This window comes from Nanorana parkeri, unplaced genomic scaffold (genome assembly GCF_000935625.1).
Source record: "Nanorana parkeri isolate BGI_ZX_2015 unplaced genomic scaffold, ASM93562v1 scaffold1447, whole genome shotgun sequence".
NCBI classification, from domain to species: Eukaryota; Metazoa; Chordata; class Amphibia; order Anura; family Dicroglossidae; genus Nanorana; species Nanorana parkeri.
Window position 1 is genome coordinate 203182 of NW_017307715.1, and position 16419 is coordinate 219600.

General features: G+C 38.2%; 1 protein-coding gene across 1 annotated transcript in view; it reads right to left on the reverse strand.

Moving 5' to 3' along the window:
* Positions 1–16419, reverse strand: part of LOC108798310 (sodium leak channel non-selective protein) — a gene marked incomplete at its 3' end in the record, with an annotated part of 337938 nt that overhangs the window by 202627 nt on the left and 118892 nt on the right. The window contains exon 8 of the mRNA XM_018570048.1: positions 13880–14031. Coding sequence (XP_018425550.1) covers positions 13880–14031 — 152 coding nt within the window. The remainder of the gene's footprint in view (positions 1–13879; positions 14032–16419) is intronic.

Consider the following 16419-nt stretch of genomic DNA (forward strand, 5'->3'; position numbering starts at 1 on the left):
AAGGGGGGGGGGGAGGGGTGACATCACAAGCTAGAAAGTGTATATCAATTTTCAAAGAAGAAGTTCAGCTTTAAGGGCTTATCACTAAACTGAAAAAAGGAGAATAATGGAGCATCCTTATACTGGTAAGGTCATCACTGTGCTCTCTTCTCTTTTTGTGAACTGGATTGTAGGCTGCTGATATAAAGACAAGTTAAGACATCTTTCTTGATGTATTTATGCTGTATGTAATATTTTTTATGTACTGCAAAGCCTGGATTTGAGCTTGAAGACAAAGTCTTGAAAATACAGTAGTAATATATTTAACACACCATACATGTTTCATATCTGATTTAGGCAAGCTTTATTGTATGTGCCTTAACAGTACCACATTTGCAGTAATTAGAAACAATGCACTGAACACATTCTGTATTTTGTGCAAAATAATGATAAGCAAGAGAATATTTAATAGCATCTTATTTACAGCATATGCCTCACCCTGGGAATACAATGCTGAGACAGCTTTACATTAAGCTTTCTGGTCCTTCTAGACTCTTGGTACAAACAATAAAATCCTCTTATTAGTATTAAGCAGCTCAGATCAAGCCTTGTTATCTAGGGACTAAAAGGGTGGGCTTCAGGACAACCTGCTCATATGCTAATTTAACCTATTATTTTAAATGGGCCACAATAATGCATGCAAGTTGAAATGACTAACTCCTTATAGGTAATGCCAAAGGCTATGGGAGCAATCGCATGCAGTCATTAGCGCTGAACCTTAGATTTTAAAGTGCATGGTAATTATGTATGTATGCAGTGTATATTTTGTATGTATGTGTGTCAATAGATGCATGTAATTTTCACTAATGCAATTTAATTCTTGCCATGGGCATTGCTAGCACGAGAGGCTCATGACCCACATCTGCTGGTTATTGCCCCGGGTCCCACCGCCATGATCCCTTGCATTTTCTTTCTTCCATATGTTACTTCTGCAGCTGCTGGCTTCTCTCCCTGCTTGCCGACTTGCCCACCAAGTGTCCAACCTGTAGCACAGAGCAGGGGAAAACTCCCAGAGCACTTCACTCAGCTTTGTGTTACAAGGCTGACAGTCGGTAGGCAAGGACATATGGAAGAAAAATCGTGCTGGAGTTTGAGGCATCCAAACCTGGAGCATTTCTATTCACTGTTTGGTCTTACAAGTGGATTTTCTTTGGCACTTAGGTTAGAGGAAAGAATGACAAAAACAGAAATTGGAGGGATGGTAGTGAAAGCAGCTTTAACAGCAGCAAAAGTTGTGCGTTAGCAAACTTAGTGCAATATACAATTAGGCCTATTTATCCATACAAATGGAGAGGCAACTCTGCATTATTCACTCCTGACCCCTGCACTCTGTTCTTCACCTACTCCTGACTCATGTAGTCTGTGCATTACTTACTCCTGACTTCTGTTCACTGTGCATTACATAATTTTGTCTCTAGCATTTTTACACAGTTCTGTCCCCTGCACACTGTGCGTTATTTAGTCCTGATCCCTGAACTCTGTATGTTACGCACTCCTGACCCCTGCACAATGTGCAATACCTAATACCTCTTCTCTGGCAGCCAGAGAAATTACAGCTGAATGTGGAAGTGATGTATACAGGTGGGAGAGTGCTGATCTCTCTCCGATCCTAATACTGATAGCTGCCCAACTGTTCCCAGGCCCACGGAGGGGAAAGCAGAGCCAAGGATAGACGGTAACGGTGGGGGAGGTGCTGAAAGGGGGGCACACTGTTGGCCACAGTACAAGCAATCAGACGGCTATAGAGCTGCCCGAACGCTTGTATGCAACAGCCATTACCGGCTGTTTACAACTGTTGGTGTGTTCTGCTCAAAAAAGCTGTATATATTTATGGTGCCCTCCTGTAAGGAGCTTGCAGTCCGTCCATTTATTTACAACGGGTGGATGGCAAGAATTTAATAAGTGAGGGTCAACAAATGCTTTCTATGTTTTAGGTAGATCCAGTTATTATGTGATGCACAGGCCTATTTAAGTAAACAAAAAACGTCCTTTACTTTCCCTAGCTTAGCCAAATACGTCTTCATTTGTATCTCATTTGCTCTCCCTCCCAGACACTGCAGCCCACAGTGGTATGGTTTCAGTAACAAAGAGTGTCACCACTATATTCCAGACTCCATGTAACACAAGCTAAGAAGATTTTTTTTAGTGACACTCATAATTGTTGATAACACATTGTTTGAGCCATCCACAACCTTTTAGACACAGTCATGCTGTGTAGTAGCATACTCTCATAAATATAAAGAACAATTTGAATATTGAGCAGATATGATATGTAAGATATGATATGTCAATATATAAAAACTTATTGACAAATATACATTTAACGGAGGTCCATTGACTTGCAATTTCAACCTCCGTTGACTTCTGTTCTGTTGCGTTTTTTTAATAATTTTTTTGTAATTTTTTTGCCAATCTTTATTTAAATTAACATGTCCTGAGTGGAAAAACTTCTTTGTATTTCTTTTTTAGTTTCGTTCCATTGCATTGACATCCATTTTTGATGCGCAGCATTACTTTTTTCATCGCACTGCAGTGGAAAGCCTAGTAGTGCAAGTTAGTGGCTTCCTGTTTCCTCCTTGCACTGTTCAGTGGGTGCGTACTTCCTGAACCATCTGCGGTGTAACTTCCTCTCTGCTTGCTGCTTTGCCAATTAAATTTACAAGCCAGGTTTTAATTTGACTGGTGGCTGTAAGAAACATCTGAGTACTTGCACTGTGAAACATCAGGCTTTCTATTTGTGAGAGACAACAAGAAGCCTGCAGTACCATTAGGAATAGCTTTCCTGCATAAAAAAAAGGAATTCTTCATTTACCCCCCACAAAATTCGTGATGTGGTCTGGTGCACTAAAGCCATGTCTGAATGAAATGCTGAAACCCTGGGCAGACAGTGTTTCTAAATGCATTTCAAGGATTAATTTTTAATTTTAACCAGCATGTGATTTTAATAAGCTACTCTGTTTTTATGGCCATCATTTTCTTACCATTTTTTTTCCCAGAGATCTCAGGTGCAAAACAAACTGTCTTATTAAAAATGTGTCTGAAGATTTTGACCTAACTGGTAAATAAGCCAATTTTGCAAAACATGTACTTGCACAGTACTAATGCATTGTCCAAACACAAAGTATTAATTGACCATCAGGGATGCTACAACAAAAGAAGAAGCAGTGTTGAAGTAGCTTGCCAATTACAAAGGATTATTTGTAAAGACTAAAGGCTTATATCGGCTTTGTTATGATCAAAAATTCAGGACTAGATTATTGGTATTTACAAATTGTTGCTTCTGTATAAGGAATATAAATATAGAATGCACCCTATTACAATGGTACAGTTAAATGTAACAATATTTGTAGCTGACCTGAATAGGCATTGAATTTCTAGACACATTCCACACAGCTGCTAGCTGTCTGCTGCAGAATTCATGCACAAACTAACTGCTGGATACACAAGTTAAATCAGACTATTTTTGGGTTCATACAGGGATTAATATTCTCGCTGCTTCAGTTGAGGGATATTCTAGAAAATACAAAATCCTATTGGTTTCCCTTGCACTATTGGATGGATAGTTGTGGGGTGCTTACAGTGCAGAGTGATTTTTTATCCATGAATTATAATCAAAGACGCCATGGGTTATCACCACAACTAAGGCTAATACTGTCCATAGACAGGTTTATATCTTCTCAAGAGTGTCAGGTAGGAAGATATCACACACTTCATCCAACCTTAACAAATATGCATGTGTGGAGAATTGGAAAATCTTTCTGGGCAATAATGAACAATTCCAAATTCCTAAAGAATTCATCATCACCTTCTTGCAGTATGGAAATCGTCTTATAATCTCAAATGATGCTTGAAATTGAGATCACCACTTGCTCTTAGCCTTAGACTGGTTTCTGAGCACCTTTAATTTGACATGGAAGAAGTACAGATGCAGCAGTGAGTTTACCTTTGAAATGAGTTGAGCAAATGCCTGCAAGAAGATTGCAGGAGAGTGTGGTAAAAGCTCCTTCTAACATTCTTCTAGGAACTGTCTACCTGTAAATAAGATGGCGATTCATAGCAGTCACATGAGCAACACGCTGAGAATAGAATTGCAACTTGTCACATTGTTTTCTATGGGATGGCTGCGGATTGATAACTGCTGCCAAAATAATGGATATCATTGTGCTTTAGTGACGTATATTCTAGCTTTAAATATAACCTAAAATGGGAAAAATTGTAGCTTGTCATTGCTGTCCAAATTTATTTAAACTTCTTACCTAGCTATTTCTGGCTTTATGTTGTAAGTCTCTAACCCAGATCAAGCATTTAGTAAGTTAGGTGTATTCAAAATATACCCGATGTGCATACTTCCAAGTAGACCTGACCTCAAAAATAAATATTTGCTGTGTTACAGGGAACATTTAGAAATGTCAATTGCGCCTAAGCAGTACACATAATAATTGACCCTTTTACTGGAATGTCTCTGGGAAAATGGCAGTGCACTTCTAGGTTTGTAAGGGTGACTAGGCACTCCTGTGCCTACAGCCTCATAGTTATATATCTGCAGTGTGAGATCTAAGGCACTCCTGCCCATGACTGCTTGATTTAAAGTAAGATTTGGTGACATTACCACGGTGATGTTCTCCTTTCTGGAGGCTCTGACATAAGGAAGCAAAGCCATTCCTCTTCCAAGATGGCTGCCTCCACACAGAGAAGCAGTGTACACAATCATGGTAATAAAGAAAGATCAGCTGCAGGAAGACCACAAGCAATGCTGGTGAATAGTCCTTCACCCTCTACCTGCCATTTCTACAGATTTCAGTTCGTCTTTAAAGTACAAAGCCAATGGATATCAGCATGACAGTTAGACAACTTAAATTCTTGGAAGGCGTAATACATATTACTGTCAGAACAAGTGCCCATTTTTAAATAGTCTACATAAAGATACTTCCTAGTGTGAATAAATGCCCACCATTTCACTGCTGTAAACTCTGAACACCAAGTGCAAATATGAAGCTGACTGAGGACTTTTGTGAGAGTGAGTGGGGCTCCAGCCTGTTCATTTCAGCAGAAGGAATGTTAGGGTTAAATAATAGGTGTACTTTTGATGCAGACACATAAGGAGAGTCTGAAGGTCTACATACAGGCATAAACACAAATGCATGGGCCATCTGAACATTCATGTTTTTATAAGTGGGGAGGTGGGATGCCTAAGCTGATTTCTGGAGTCAGGTCACCTTGCAAAACAGACAAAGATTTCGAACCTGATTACTATTTCCTGTGCGGTCCCTCTGCAGGCACTGTTTGCAAAGACCGATTAAAAGGAGATCTTTGCCCAATTCAACTGATATTGGTGCAAATCAACTTAAAACTATATACATGTAAAATGGATCTCAAACTTCTTTTTTTGTTTCAGATTTCTAACATAGCCTAAAGGCAGTAGGCCACCATGATACTGGCAAATTAGGTTATATACAGCTTCTTAATCTTTATGCCAATGAAAAAAATTATGTCATACCCACCCAAGATTATTAGGTTTTGTGTCCCTCCAAAAACAGCAAAAGTGTAATTCAATTTAAAAATTAGCAGTTTAAACAAAAAAACATAAAACATTAAAACAACAAAAATAAAACCAATTGTGCTGGAGGCGTTAGAAGAGTGTGGTTACACACAATACATAATAACAACGTGGCTAAAGATTGTCAAATAACCCAATGCAGGCTCCTATATACTTTGTATATCGGATAAAGAACCATCTTCACATATTTATACTGTGGCCTCTAAGAGTGGGACAAATTGTCTAAAATAAGGAACTCTCTTATGCCCTAGGACCACCAATCAGATTTAAACATGCCTGGAAATGACAGTTGTACAATAAAAGTTTGAATCTGGTTTGCTGCAGAGTAAATGAGACCATTTAAAAAAAGGGAAGGTCGAAAAGAAAAAAAAAGGTTACACTGGTAAACATACCTGAAGACACAAATGAGCCCCATGTCAGATTAATGATTCTGGTCACCTTGATAGTGAAGCAATTACTAACATTCCAGTTACATTATCCTATGGAGATTCTCTTTTTCTACCTTTATTGTTCCCTCACTGGCTATTACATTTCAGCAGCAAAAGAGAAGATTCTACTAATGATAAGGAAAACTGATTTTTCAGTTATTCTGCCATTGCAAAGTGACACTGGCAAAACTGAATCATCACATAATCATCCCTACAACATGGCTTAAATCATGATTTATGGAAACGGAGTAAAACTGGAATGGCTGCCCATGATAACCAACCAGATTTCAGATCTGAAGTAAACCTAGGAACTGAAATTGTTCGCTAACAGCTCCACTTTACCTCTAATTTTCATAATCTAGTCCTATTATGCTTAGTAATTACACAAGTCTCAAGCCATCACGTTGCAGCAATGAGAAATTATTTTACTGCTCCATAACAATCACATCTACCTTTTCATTTAGTAAATGTCATTTTCCAAATCATGATTGGTGGCTAAGGGCAATTCAGACAATTTTTATTTATGATTTTTCTTATATAAGGTTAACTTGTATAAGAGAGATTGAGAGACTGATTTATGAGTTATAAGTCGGCTTGAGGCTCATGCCAAGTTGAATCTAGGAACTTACACTGCTTGCATTTAACAAAGTACACATTTTTTAAATCTGTGACTTAATTAAAATAATACTTGATTATACTGCCATGAAGGTTCTTCCTATTGTTTCCTAATTGTGCTTCTGTGTTGTCACCCTGTCACATATGCAACCGATGATGTGGTGATGTCACTACTGTGCTGATAATTTTTCTCTTTGCCGGAGGCTCTGATATGAGGAGGCAAAACTCTGTCTCTAGCAAGATGGTCCCATAAAGTCACAAAGCACAGTAAATCAGTAATGTAGAAAAGATTAGGCTGAAGGGAGACCACGGACAATACTGGAGCCTAGTTCTTTGCTCACTGTGTATTTTTTTGGGCACAGTTTCCAGAGTTCAGTTTGATTATATTGACTCCTTAACATACCTCCCAACTTTCTGAGATGAGAAAGAGGGACACCTTTTAGCACCAAGCCTGTAGGCAAATTATGTACCCCTGCCACACCTCAGTTATGTGCAGCATGAAGGATTAGGGTTAAACATACCAGTACTCTTTTCATCACTACTTTTCCTTTATATTGGTTTCTCAAATTAATAATTCAATAATAAAAATGTCTCTGTGAAAAGTTTAGTGTAACATTACACTTTAGGTAGTTAAATAGTGCATTTATTATAGAGGTCTATACACTAGACCAAAAAAGAGGAGCAACACAGGAATAATGAGGGACCAAAGGATTAGGTTCCAAAAGAGGGACACAGCTGGTATGCAATGTATTTCATCAAAAGGCTGTTGCTCAAGTACTTCATGAGTGGTGTTTGTTTCCTAAATAAAAATAGAAAATTACATAAAAAGTTTGCCAAGTTTGACACTGCCATCTGAAAGTGAAATGTTTCCCTGAGATATACAACTGATGCCAAAACCACATACTATTCCTAAACTATGCCAAATCAATAATATGTGAAAACATAATTTTCTTTCAATTGGGGCTGCCCCTCATCACTGTTGCTAAGATATAAACTGCTTATATTGATTGAGTGTGACACAAATGTATTCTGAAGAAGGCTGTGGAATGCAGCTCCGACTGAATCAACCTTGGCTCCGTTTTTTCAAGATATGACCTTTAAAGCCTTGTGTCTTCAACTATTAAAAGTGTTAAGCATTTCTTTAAGCAACGATTAAAGATACTCAAGTTTAATAGCAGTCAACTGGAGAGTTCTAATAAAGCAGAACTCCAGCTCTGCCAAGTCTCAGTCTTTATTTAATAAACTTACTGGAACGTAAATTCTAATCAGTGGGTCATCTAGGGCCTTTGTCACATGTATACATTTGTAACATACTTTTCCAATAGTGACATTTGTAAGGAAATTATGTCAGTATCCTTCTTCAACCTACTTGTATGTGTTTACGCTTCTCACAGGGCCGTGCTCATTACATGTGCTCACTTTAAGTAACAGTTTGTGAGCCTGATGAGCTTCTATTGCTCGTTCTCAGGTGGCTGACAAAAATAAAAATTCTGGTACTTATGCTAATTGCTTTAAAAAAAATAACGATCCCAAGGCCCTTGGGGTCTAGTCTCTGTAGTATATTCCCAGCTGCTATCTGATAAACTTATAGGGTCTCCATTGGTGTTTGGATCTAAATGACAGCAGTGTATCCCTACTTTAGCTGACAAAGATTGGGTGTACATTTGTTCTTCACATCTAATGGTGTCACCGGCTGTAAATAATAAATTGATTCAGTTACATAATATTCATCAAATATTTTTAACACCCCTGTCACTTTGTAGGATGAAACATATGTCTACCACTTACTGTCTGCAATGTTCACAACCAAGTGCAGACCTTTTCATATGATTTGGTCCTCCCAAGTGATTGCAAACTTTTGGTGGTTGATGACGTCTACATTATCTTTAATGTTATCTAAATGAGTATTGTGTACTCATGAAGTCTGTCTTTTTGGCCTTCCCGATGATGGGGAGTGACCTCATTCTACTAGGATTTTCTTGAGAGAAACGCTGTTTATGGCTCGTAAACGAATTGCTACTAAGTGGATGCAGTCGGGTTACCCTATGGTCTCTCAGGGGACCACGATGGTTATTCATATAATTCCTTATGAGAATCTTATTTATGTTCATAGAAATTATCCTACTTAACATTAACGGATATGAGGTGTCTGGAAGAAGTATGCTAAGGCTGTTGGCCTCTAGTACTGTTTGGGCATTTCCCACCGTGGTCTCTTTTTACATTCATAATATATTGTATGTATTTCTTTTGTATACTTTTCACAGTTGTCTATGCATCTTGTATTGTTTTGTACCAAATTGTCATAAGGGCAAAACTATTTGCCTTGCATACCTGTGCAATCCTTTCATGAATACATTATTGCATTCACTGATCTAATAGCTAGCAACACTATACCTGGCCAAGAATAATTCCATCATTCTTCAAGCATACTTCCCCAACTTCCCTCATTTGAAGGAACTTCCTGTGTTCTGCAACCAAATCCCTCTGTCCCTCTCTCCTTCTCAGTTAGACTCATTAGACCTAACATGGGTCTGCTTGGTTCAGCTAAACGGAACAGACACAGATGACACAAAACTGACATACGTTCTGTACACTGAGTGGATGGAAAATCATGAAAAAGGGGCCATAGGATCACCTTGCAAGAGCAGAGGCTTGCAGTGGCAGCCAAATTACTTGTATCATGACAGGTTTCCTTTCATGCCATTCTATTAAAAAAACAGACTGAGTAGACAGCAAATTTTGGTAGATAAGTCCATTTTTTAAATTATGATGAACTTTTGCTTTTCAAGTTTCTGCACTGAAACCAGCACCCCTGCAGGCATTGTTAGTGAGCTCTATATGAAGATGTATGATTTAATCGGACAAGTTAACACTCCTGCCAAATTGGCATTCCACTAATACTAGCTCTAAGCGTATGACAGTTTGTGACAAGTTTCTGTAACAACTCCAGAATTACTGTATTCTACCAAATCAGCAAAAGCATGTAAAGAGAGTGAAAAAAATATGTAAACTGTATATTTGTATAAAAGATCAAGGAGAGTGGAATCACTTCAAAAGATCTCTGCATTTACATTAGTTCTTCATATTCTTTGAGGCATGTGAAATGTTCAATCTGTTTTCTGTTTTTAGCAATAAAGCATTTGCATAATCAGAAAATCTACATAATTCACACAGAGTCACTAGGAGGATGTTATGTTGTAGTCTTGTTTTCTGGTCTTCAGAAACATGATTAGATTTTTAAGGACCTGTCTCACGCGGTCAGCAGCAGATTCTGTCAGCTTAATAGAGTCGGCGATCTGCTAGTAGGATTATAGGTTATAGGACAACAGTCATAAAAAGGCTTGTTTTCTGTTATGTTGATGTGGAAAATAAATAGAAATTCAGTAATCAATATTTCAGTTTTGTCATATATACTTAATTAACTGCTTTCTACATAATTATAAATAGCACCGAAAATTATTGTGATGTGGACATTGGATCTAATTTGCTGTTGGGAAGGTTAACAATAATTTTTTTCCTGAAAGAAATATGGGGTCTGCCATGGATAACCACATTTTAAAAATGCCAATTTAACTGGCTGCTATACTGATCTAATAGCTAGCAACACTATACCTGGCCAAGAATAATTCCATCATTCTTCAAGCATACTTCCCCAACTTCCCTCATTTGGAGGGACTTTCTTTCATCTGTAACCAAATCCCTCTGTTCCTCTCTCCTTCTCAGTTGGCCCGATGTGCCCGATGATCTGATGTATAAATATCTATGAAAATGTTCTATTTATCGATCAAAAATGGTATTAAACACGAAAACCTTCATCCTATCACTTAATTATCTTGTTTGCTATTTTAAAAAACAAAGCCAGCATGGAAAAAAACGATTCTGCATTTAACCAATTATTTTTGGCACATAAATCTGCATAACTGGGGGCGTAATGAGTGTGTCCATTACCTAAATACATTGTGCTTGAAGATGACCCTCTTTCTCATGTCAGAAAGTTTGGAAGTATGAGTATGCAGATCAGCAAAATCAAAATAAAGTCAAAATTCCTTTTCTGCATGCTTGTTCTGGGTTACTGAAGCAAATGTATTAAAGCTAAAGGGTCATCATGATAGATAGGCAATCAGCATTTCCATGATGAGAAGTTCAGGCAGCCTCTAAGTTTTCTATGGAAAGGTTTCTTTTAGGCTCCCTTTACACATGAGCAGTAACTACATACAGGTTAATATAATGTGCAATATACTGTGCGTTAACGACCATTGTGTGTGTATTTTAATATAATACACTGCCAATGTGGTACATTTGCAAGAAACACCACAACACACGCATGGTTAAGACATTTTACTGCATGTTACCACAACACAGATATGTGAAGCCAGTCGTAAGAGCCGAAGTTACAAGTCATGGATCAGTGTGTTATTTTTTCATATAGAGTTTACAGGGTTTAGTTAAAATCTATTCATGAATGCCCCAGCTTCTAGTCTGAGTCTGACAGGAAAGGTTTTTTTCTCCTGGCTTGAAGCTGGGGAATAACCAAGGTGCAACAGCACTACCCAGAAAAGTTGGAAAGCTGAAAAAACAAAACAAAAAATACATGGCAAGGAAATCCATTGCTTAGAGGAAAGTTTCTGAGAGGTAAACACCCTCAACATTAAAGATGTATCCACCCATCTTTACTGCATAAAGTACAACACATTTTATGGAAACCAATGAATGAAAGTCCTTACAATATACGTATATTGATTATTGCATTTATGTGTACTTCTCCCATAAATGTAACAAAAAAAAATAAACATGTTTCTATTAGATGCCATTTAATGCTATAGATGTGACAGCTGTAGGTGGATTGGGCACCTTCATATAAATGCAAATAAACATATGCTGTCAGCATAGAGTAAGCACTGTCAGCATTTTATATTCAATAAGGTTCTATCATGCCTGGAAAGACCACCTACTGGACTTTATAATGGCATATACTTCATATAATATTACATTTGCATGTAAAGTTGGTATATTTGACAAGTCTGTCAGCTTAAAATAGTCCAATATTTTCTATATCCACCTGACAAATTATTTGTATTTCTTTAACCATGATTATTTTATTTTCTGATAGGAAATAACAAAACTATTTGGTGTCTAAGTGATGTGCTCAATATAGCGCTGTCCCTTGCTACCTCTTCCCTGTAAACGCACTCCCCGATCAAAAATTAGTAGAGAGAGAAAGAGCAATGAGAGAGAGCAATGAGAGAGCTTGAGGCGGAGACTTAAAAATTTAAAACTATAAGTGTTTGGGCAAAAATATCAGCACGTACTTTATTGGGGAAATGTATTTTTATGGACTGATTGTGTTGAGTGTAAAAACACAGATATTTTAATACTAATTTTACCTTTAATCTAACCCTAAAAATTAGACAGAACAAAATTCTACTATCCTCCTATCCACTAAGGATGGTGCCATTTTGGTCTCTATTTAGATCTGCAGTGGCTATGGTGCTACACACGTGACGAGCTATGACACTAGCCATTTGAGAATTGAATGTTCATCTGAGAGATGACATAAGCATGCTGGCAACTGTAACTTTTATTATCATTGCCATATCTTGGATGTGGCATATACCGCACATACACTAGTAGGCAAAGTGGAAATGAAAGCACTGCAGAAAACTTTTTTATATTTGATTAGAGATCTAATTGAGCATTTTTAACTTGTGCTTTATTTTGGGAAGCAGTTATATCTGTGGGTTTAATTGTGTTTCCAAGAAGACTTAAAAGAAAATAGAGGTTGCTATTGCTGACCTCTGTTTCTGAAAATGCTGTTTTTTTGGCTGTTTTCTGTTGACATTATGAGGCACTGATCTGGCACAAGTAAGGAGAGCATTCTGATTTGACTTTGGCTTTCCAATCTGCATGCTTTTCCAGGTCAGCGACTCACAAAGTACTAAAGCCAGATAAAGCTAGTATTCTTAAAAGAAAATGCAAATTGTTAACATTAACCTATAGCTCTTTAATTAAACCTATCAATAAACCCTATGCCTCTTACTTAACCCTAAATTAACATCCCAACCCTTGACTCTAAGCCTAACCATAACTTATCCTTCTCTATCAGTAAATGTACTCCCAAAAAATATTAGCACTGAAACCAAATAGTACCTGACCAGGGTCTTTCAGTGCAAAATTCAACCAGCGCTCATATTTCATAGAATGATTCAGCAAAGGCATAGTTATATCCTTGTCTTATCCAGGTTACTGCACATCTGTATCAGGAAAGTAAATCTCCTACACTTAGAGCAGGACTTACCATTATGCACTGTATGCTTGTGCCTACAGGTAGCACTGAGAAATAGGCAATGCATTTTTTTCCCCACGATCAACAAAAATAAAAAATCAATTATTCATATAGAAACAATGTTCTAACATGGTTAAAGCTGCACTCTGGGCAATTATAAAAGATGCACATTTATGCAGCTGTGTAGTGCAGTGTAAGTACCTTAATTTGACTGGGAATATACTCTTGGAGTCTATGAACCACAGAGTTCAGATTGGGAAGGGGGAGACAGCAGGAAGCCAATCGGTCATGCTGCAGTGCAAGGAGCATGCGGATAGGAGCAAAAAGCAAACTGCTGCTTCTCTTTTCACTGTCTATTCACAGAGTGAGGGCAGGGAGGAGATTTGTAAATGTTACTGAACTGCAGCAGGGAAAGATCTGGTATCTTCCCCTGCCAGATAGGGTTTTGCTGTGTGGGAAAGCTGAGTAACTCTCTGGACAGAACTGACAGAAATACAAATCTTGACAGTTAAACAGCTCCCATACATGTATTTCATCTTCATATTTACCTATATGTCTGGAGTTCAGCTTTAAGGACTATTAAAACAAGAAAATGTCCTGTGTAAAAAAGGTGATCCCAGCACAGAAGGATTCTTATGTATGCTAAAGGTTGTGTGTCTACAAGCTCCAGAGATGGAAATCCAGCCTTGCCCACCTTATAACCTAATGGTTTCTACATCTCCCTTAATATTTTGATGGCTAGACTTAAAGAGAAGTGTAAAAGTTGTCATTAATTAGGTAAGAATCCAATAACAATAATAGGTATGTCTGCAAAATAGATGCATGTTCTAACAGATTGCTAAGAGGACAAACCAGAGAAAAGCACATAACTGTAAATACATACTTACGCATATAGTGCATATGCAAAAAAGTTATAAATACATACTATACAAATGTATATTTTGTACTAGCACGTACCAATTTCATTGAAGCCACTGTATCCAAGTTCCTGTCTACTCAGACCAAGGTTTTCCAGATCCATACACTTAAAGCCTCGGGGACACTGGTATCCTTCTCCATCTGGTGAACAATGCGTATCCGGAATGGCAAGATTATTCCAAGTCACATTTCTGGAATAACAAAAATAGAGAAAAGAATGCAGTCACGCTTACAAACACAAAACTGACAGAATTTTATAGATTAAAGGTAGCGCTGGCTCATTAAAGGCAAACTATAGTGGTTTTTAGTAATTTTTATTTTTATTTTGTGTAGGTTTTTAAACTAGTAATTTCTTTTACAATACATTTTTATTAAGTTTCAGAAGAATATACCAGAGTGCATTACAGTAATTGTTGCACATAGTAAGAGGATTAGTCATAAACAAAATATTAGTCAATTAGAAGGCAGAGCTCAATTGAGGCAAAAAAAATTACAAATTCTATAGAGTCTATATTGGTGTGCCCTGAGTGGTCGGGTTGTAGCTTGGAGTACTCACGGCTTAAGGTTGGTGATGAACACCGAAGCCTAAACATTATCTTGTGTACCAGATCTATAGAATCAAAGATTAGAAAAGGAGGTCCAGGAAAGATAATTGACAGTCAGATTGGAAAAAGAATGGAGAGGAAGGGGATAGGGCTGGATAGTTAAAGGGGGTGGAGCAAGGCAGGAAAGGAAAGAGGGGTTCCCTGGGTAGGTCTGACCCCACATACTTTAATATTCATCAATTTAGTGGCCATTGGCATTCATTTAACATCTGGGGGCATATAGTGGGTGATCCAAGTAGTCCAGATCTTATGCAATTTACACATGGAGCCATGGAGAGTTACTAATAGCTTTCCATTCACGAAATACAAAGACTTTTTCAGCTTAACCTGTACAATAGTAGGTGTGGTTGATTTCCGGGCTTTCGCTAAGGTTTGTTTAGCTGACGTGAATATGAAGGTTACAAGTTTGAACTAGGTGGTACTAATGCCCAGAGGTTTTAAATTCAGTAAAGCTTCCCAGTGATTTTTCTGGAGGCTTCTTCCCAGTACAGTGTAAATGAGTTGGTAAATGCTGAGCCAAAACTGTTTGATTTTCAGGCAATCCCACCATATGTGTAAGAGGGTGCCCACAGCTGGACATCCAATAAAACAGTTAGGGAAGGCACCTTGCAAAAAGTTGTTGAGGAAAAAATGTTGAGGAACCATGTACCATCTTAGCAGAAGTTTGTAACTGGCTTCTACCGCGATGTCCCAAATTTGGGTGCTGTCAACCCAATCGATTTGTTTCTGTAGATCCCATTTCTTTAGACTAATGTATAATAAGAGGGTTGGGCAGTGCTCTTCTAATAGAGAGGAATAAACAATAGAAATTGCTCCCTTCCAAGTAGGGTCATGTAAGCAAGAATGTTCAAATGAAGTAGTTTTAGGGAAGGGGATCTGAATGTTTAAGCAAAAATTTTACTTTTAATTTGCTAATATGCAAAAAAAAACCTCAGATGTTGGTAACTCTTGTTTTATGGTTTAAAAACTCAGAATACTGTCTGACGTAAATAGATTGTATATGCAGCACAGGCATGCCCTGGTCCAGTTTCTGAATCTTTGGGGTTCATTCTTCCTAGGAAGAAATTACGGATTGTAGGTTCTGGTGACCAAGGGGAAGTAAGGGGACATTAGACTCCCAGAATTTTTAACCAAACCCCAACAGTCTAGTAGAGTGCTTTGGAATACGGTTACCTACAGTATATGTTTGTGTCGTTATGGTAAAGAGCCATGTGCCAATCACTATGGGTGCCACTTCCATGGCTGCTAAACTCATTCATATGGGAGTGAAGGCATCAGGTGGTATGAGAGAAGCAGGGCAATTTGGACTGCATAGTAGTAGTTAGTCACATAAGGGAATGAAAGCACATCTTTGTTCTTTGACTTTTCTTTGAGACACTTGCTTTGTTTTGTCTTGCAATATATCATTGAAGAGCTGTGCAAGGTGTTTTACTAAGATTTTGGTGTACGTTTTGTTGTAAGAGGCTGTAAAGCCATCAGGACCTGAGTGTTTGTTGGACTTTAGGGTCTTGATAGTGGCCTATATTTCTAAACACAAGGGCAGATTCCCCACACGGCCACCAAGGCCATGGCCTTGGGGATTGCAGGGAGTAGAGGGGCAGCACAGCCGATACTGGCCCCAGGGATGTGGAATTCCTAACACCCGACGCCCCGGACATGCAGTTCTGGGCAGATTTTTTTTTCTACATTTAGCCATGCTGTGGACAAGGAGGGCTAAATGTACAGCGGGGAAGCTGCAACTCATTTTGTACTAGTAGTCTCAGCGATGTCGCCGAGGTCACTTGAAATAAGCCTGCAGGCCTGTCCCCCCTCCGCTGCCGCCCCCTCCATGGTCCCCCCCCACCGCTGGAGCTGTGCTCAAACTCCTGTATTGGAGGTGACAGGTTCAATAAAGAGAACCTGTCACCTCCAAATGCTATCATATAGGGACTTGTTAGCTTCTGTGTGATAGGAATAAAGTTAAGTAAAAAAAAA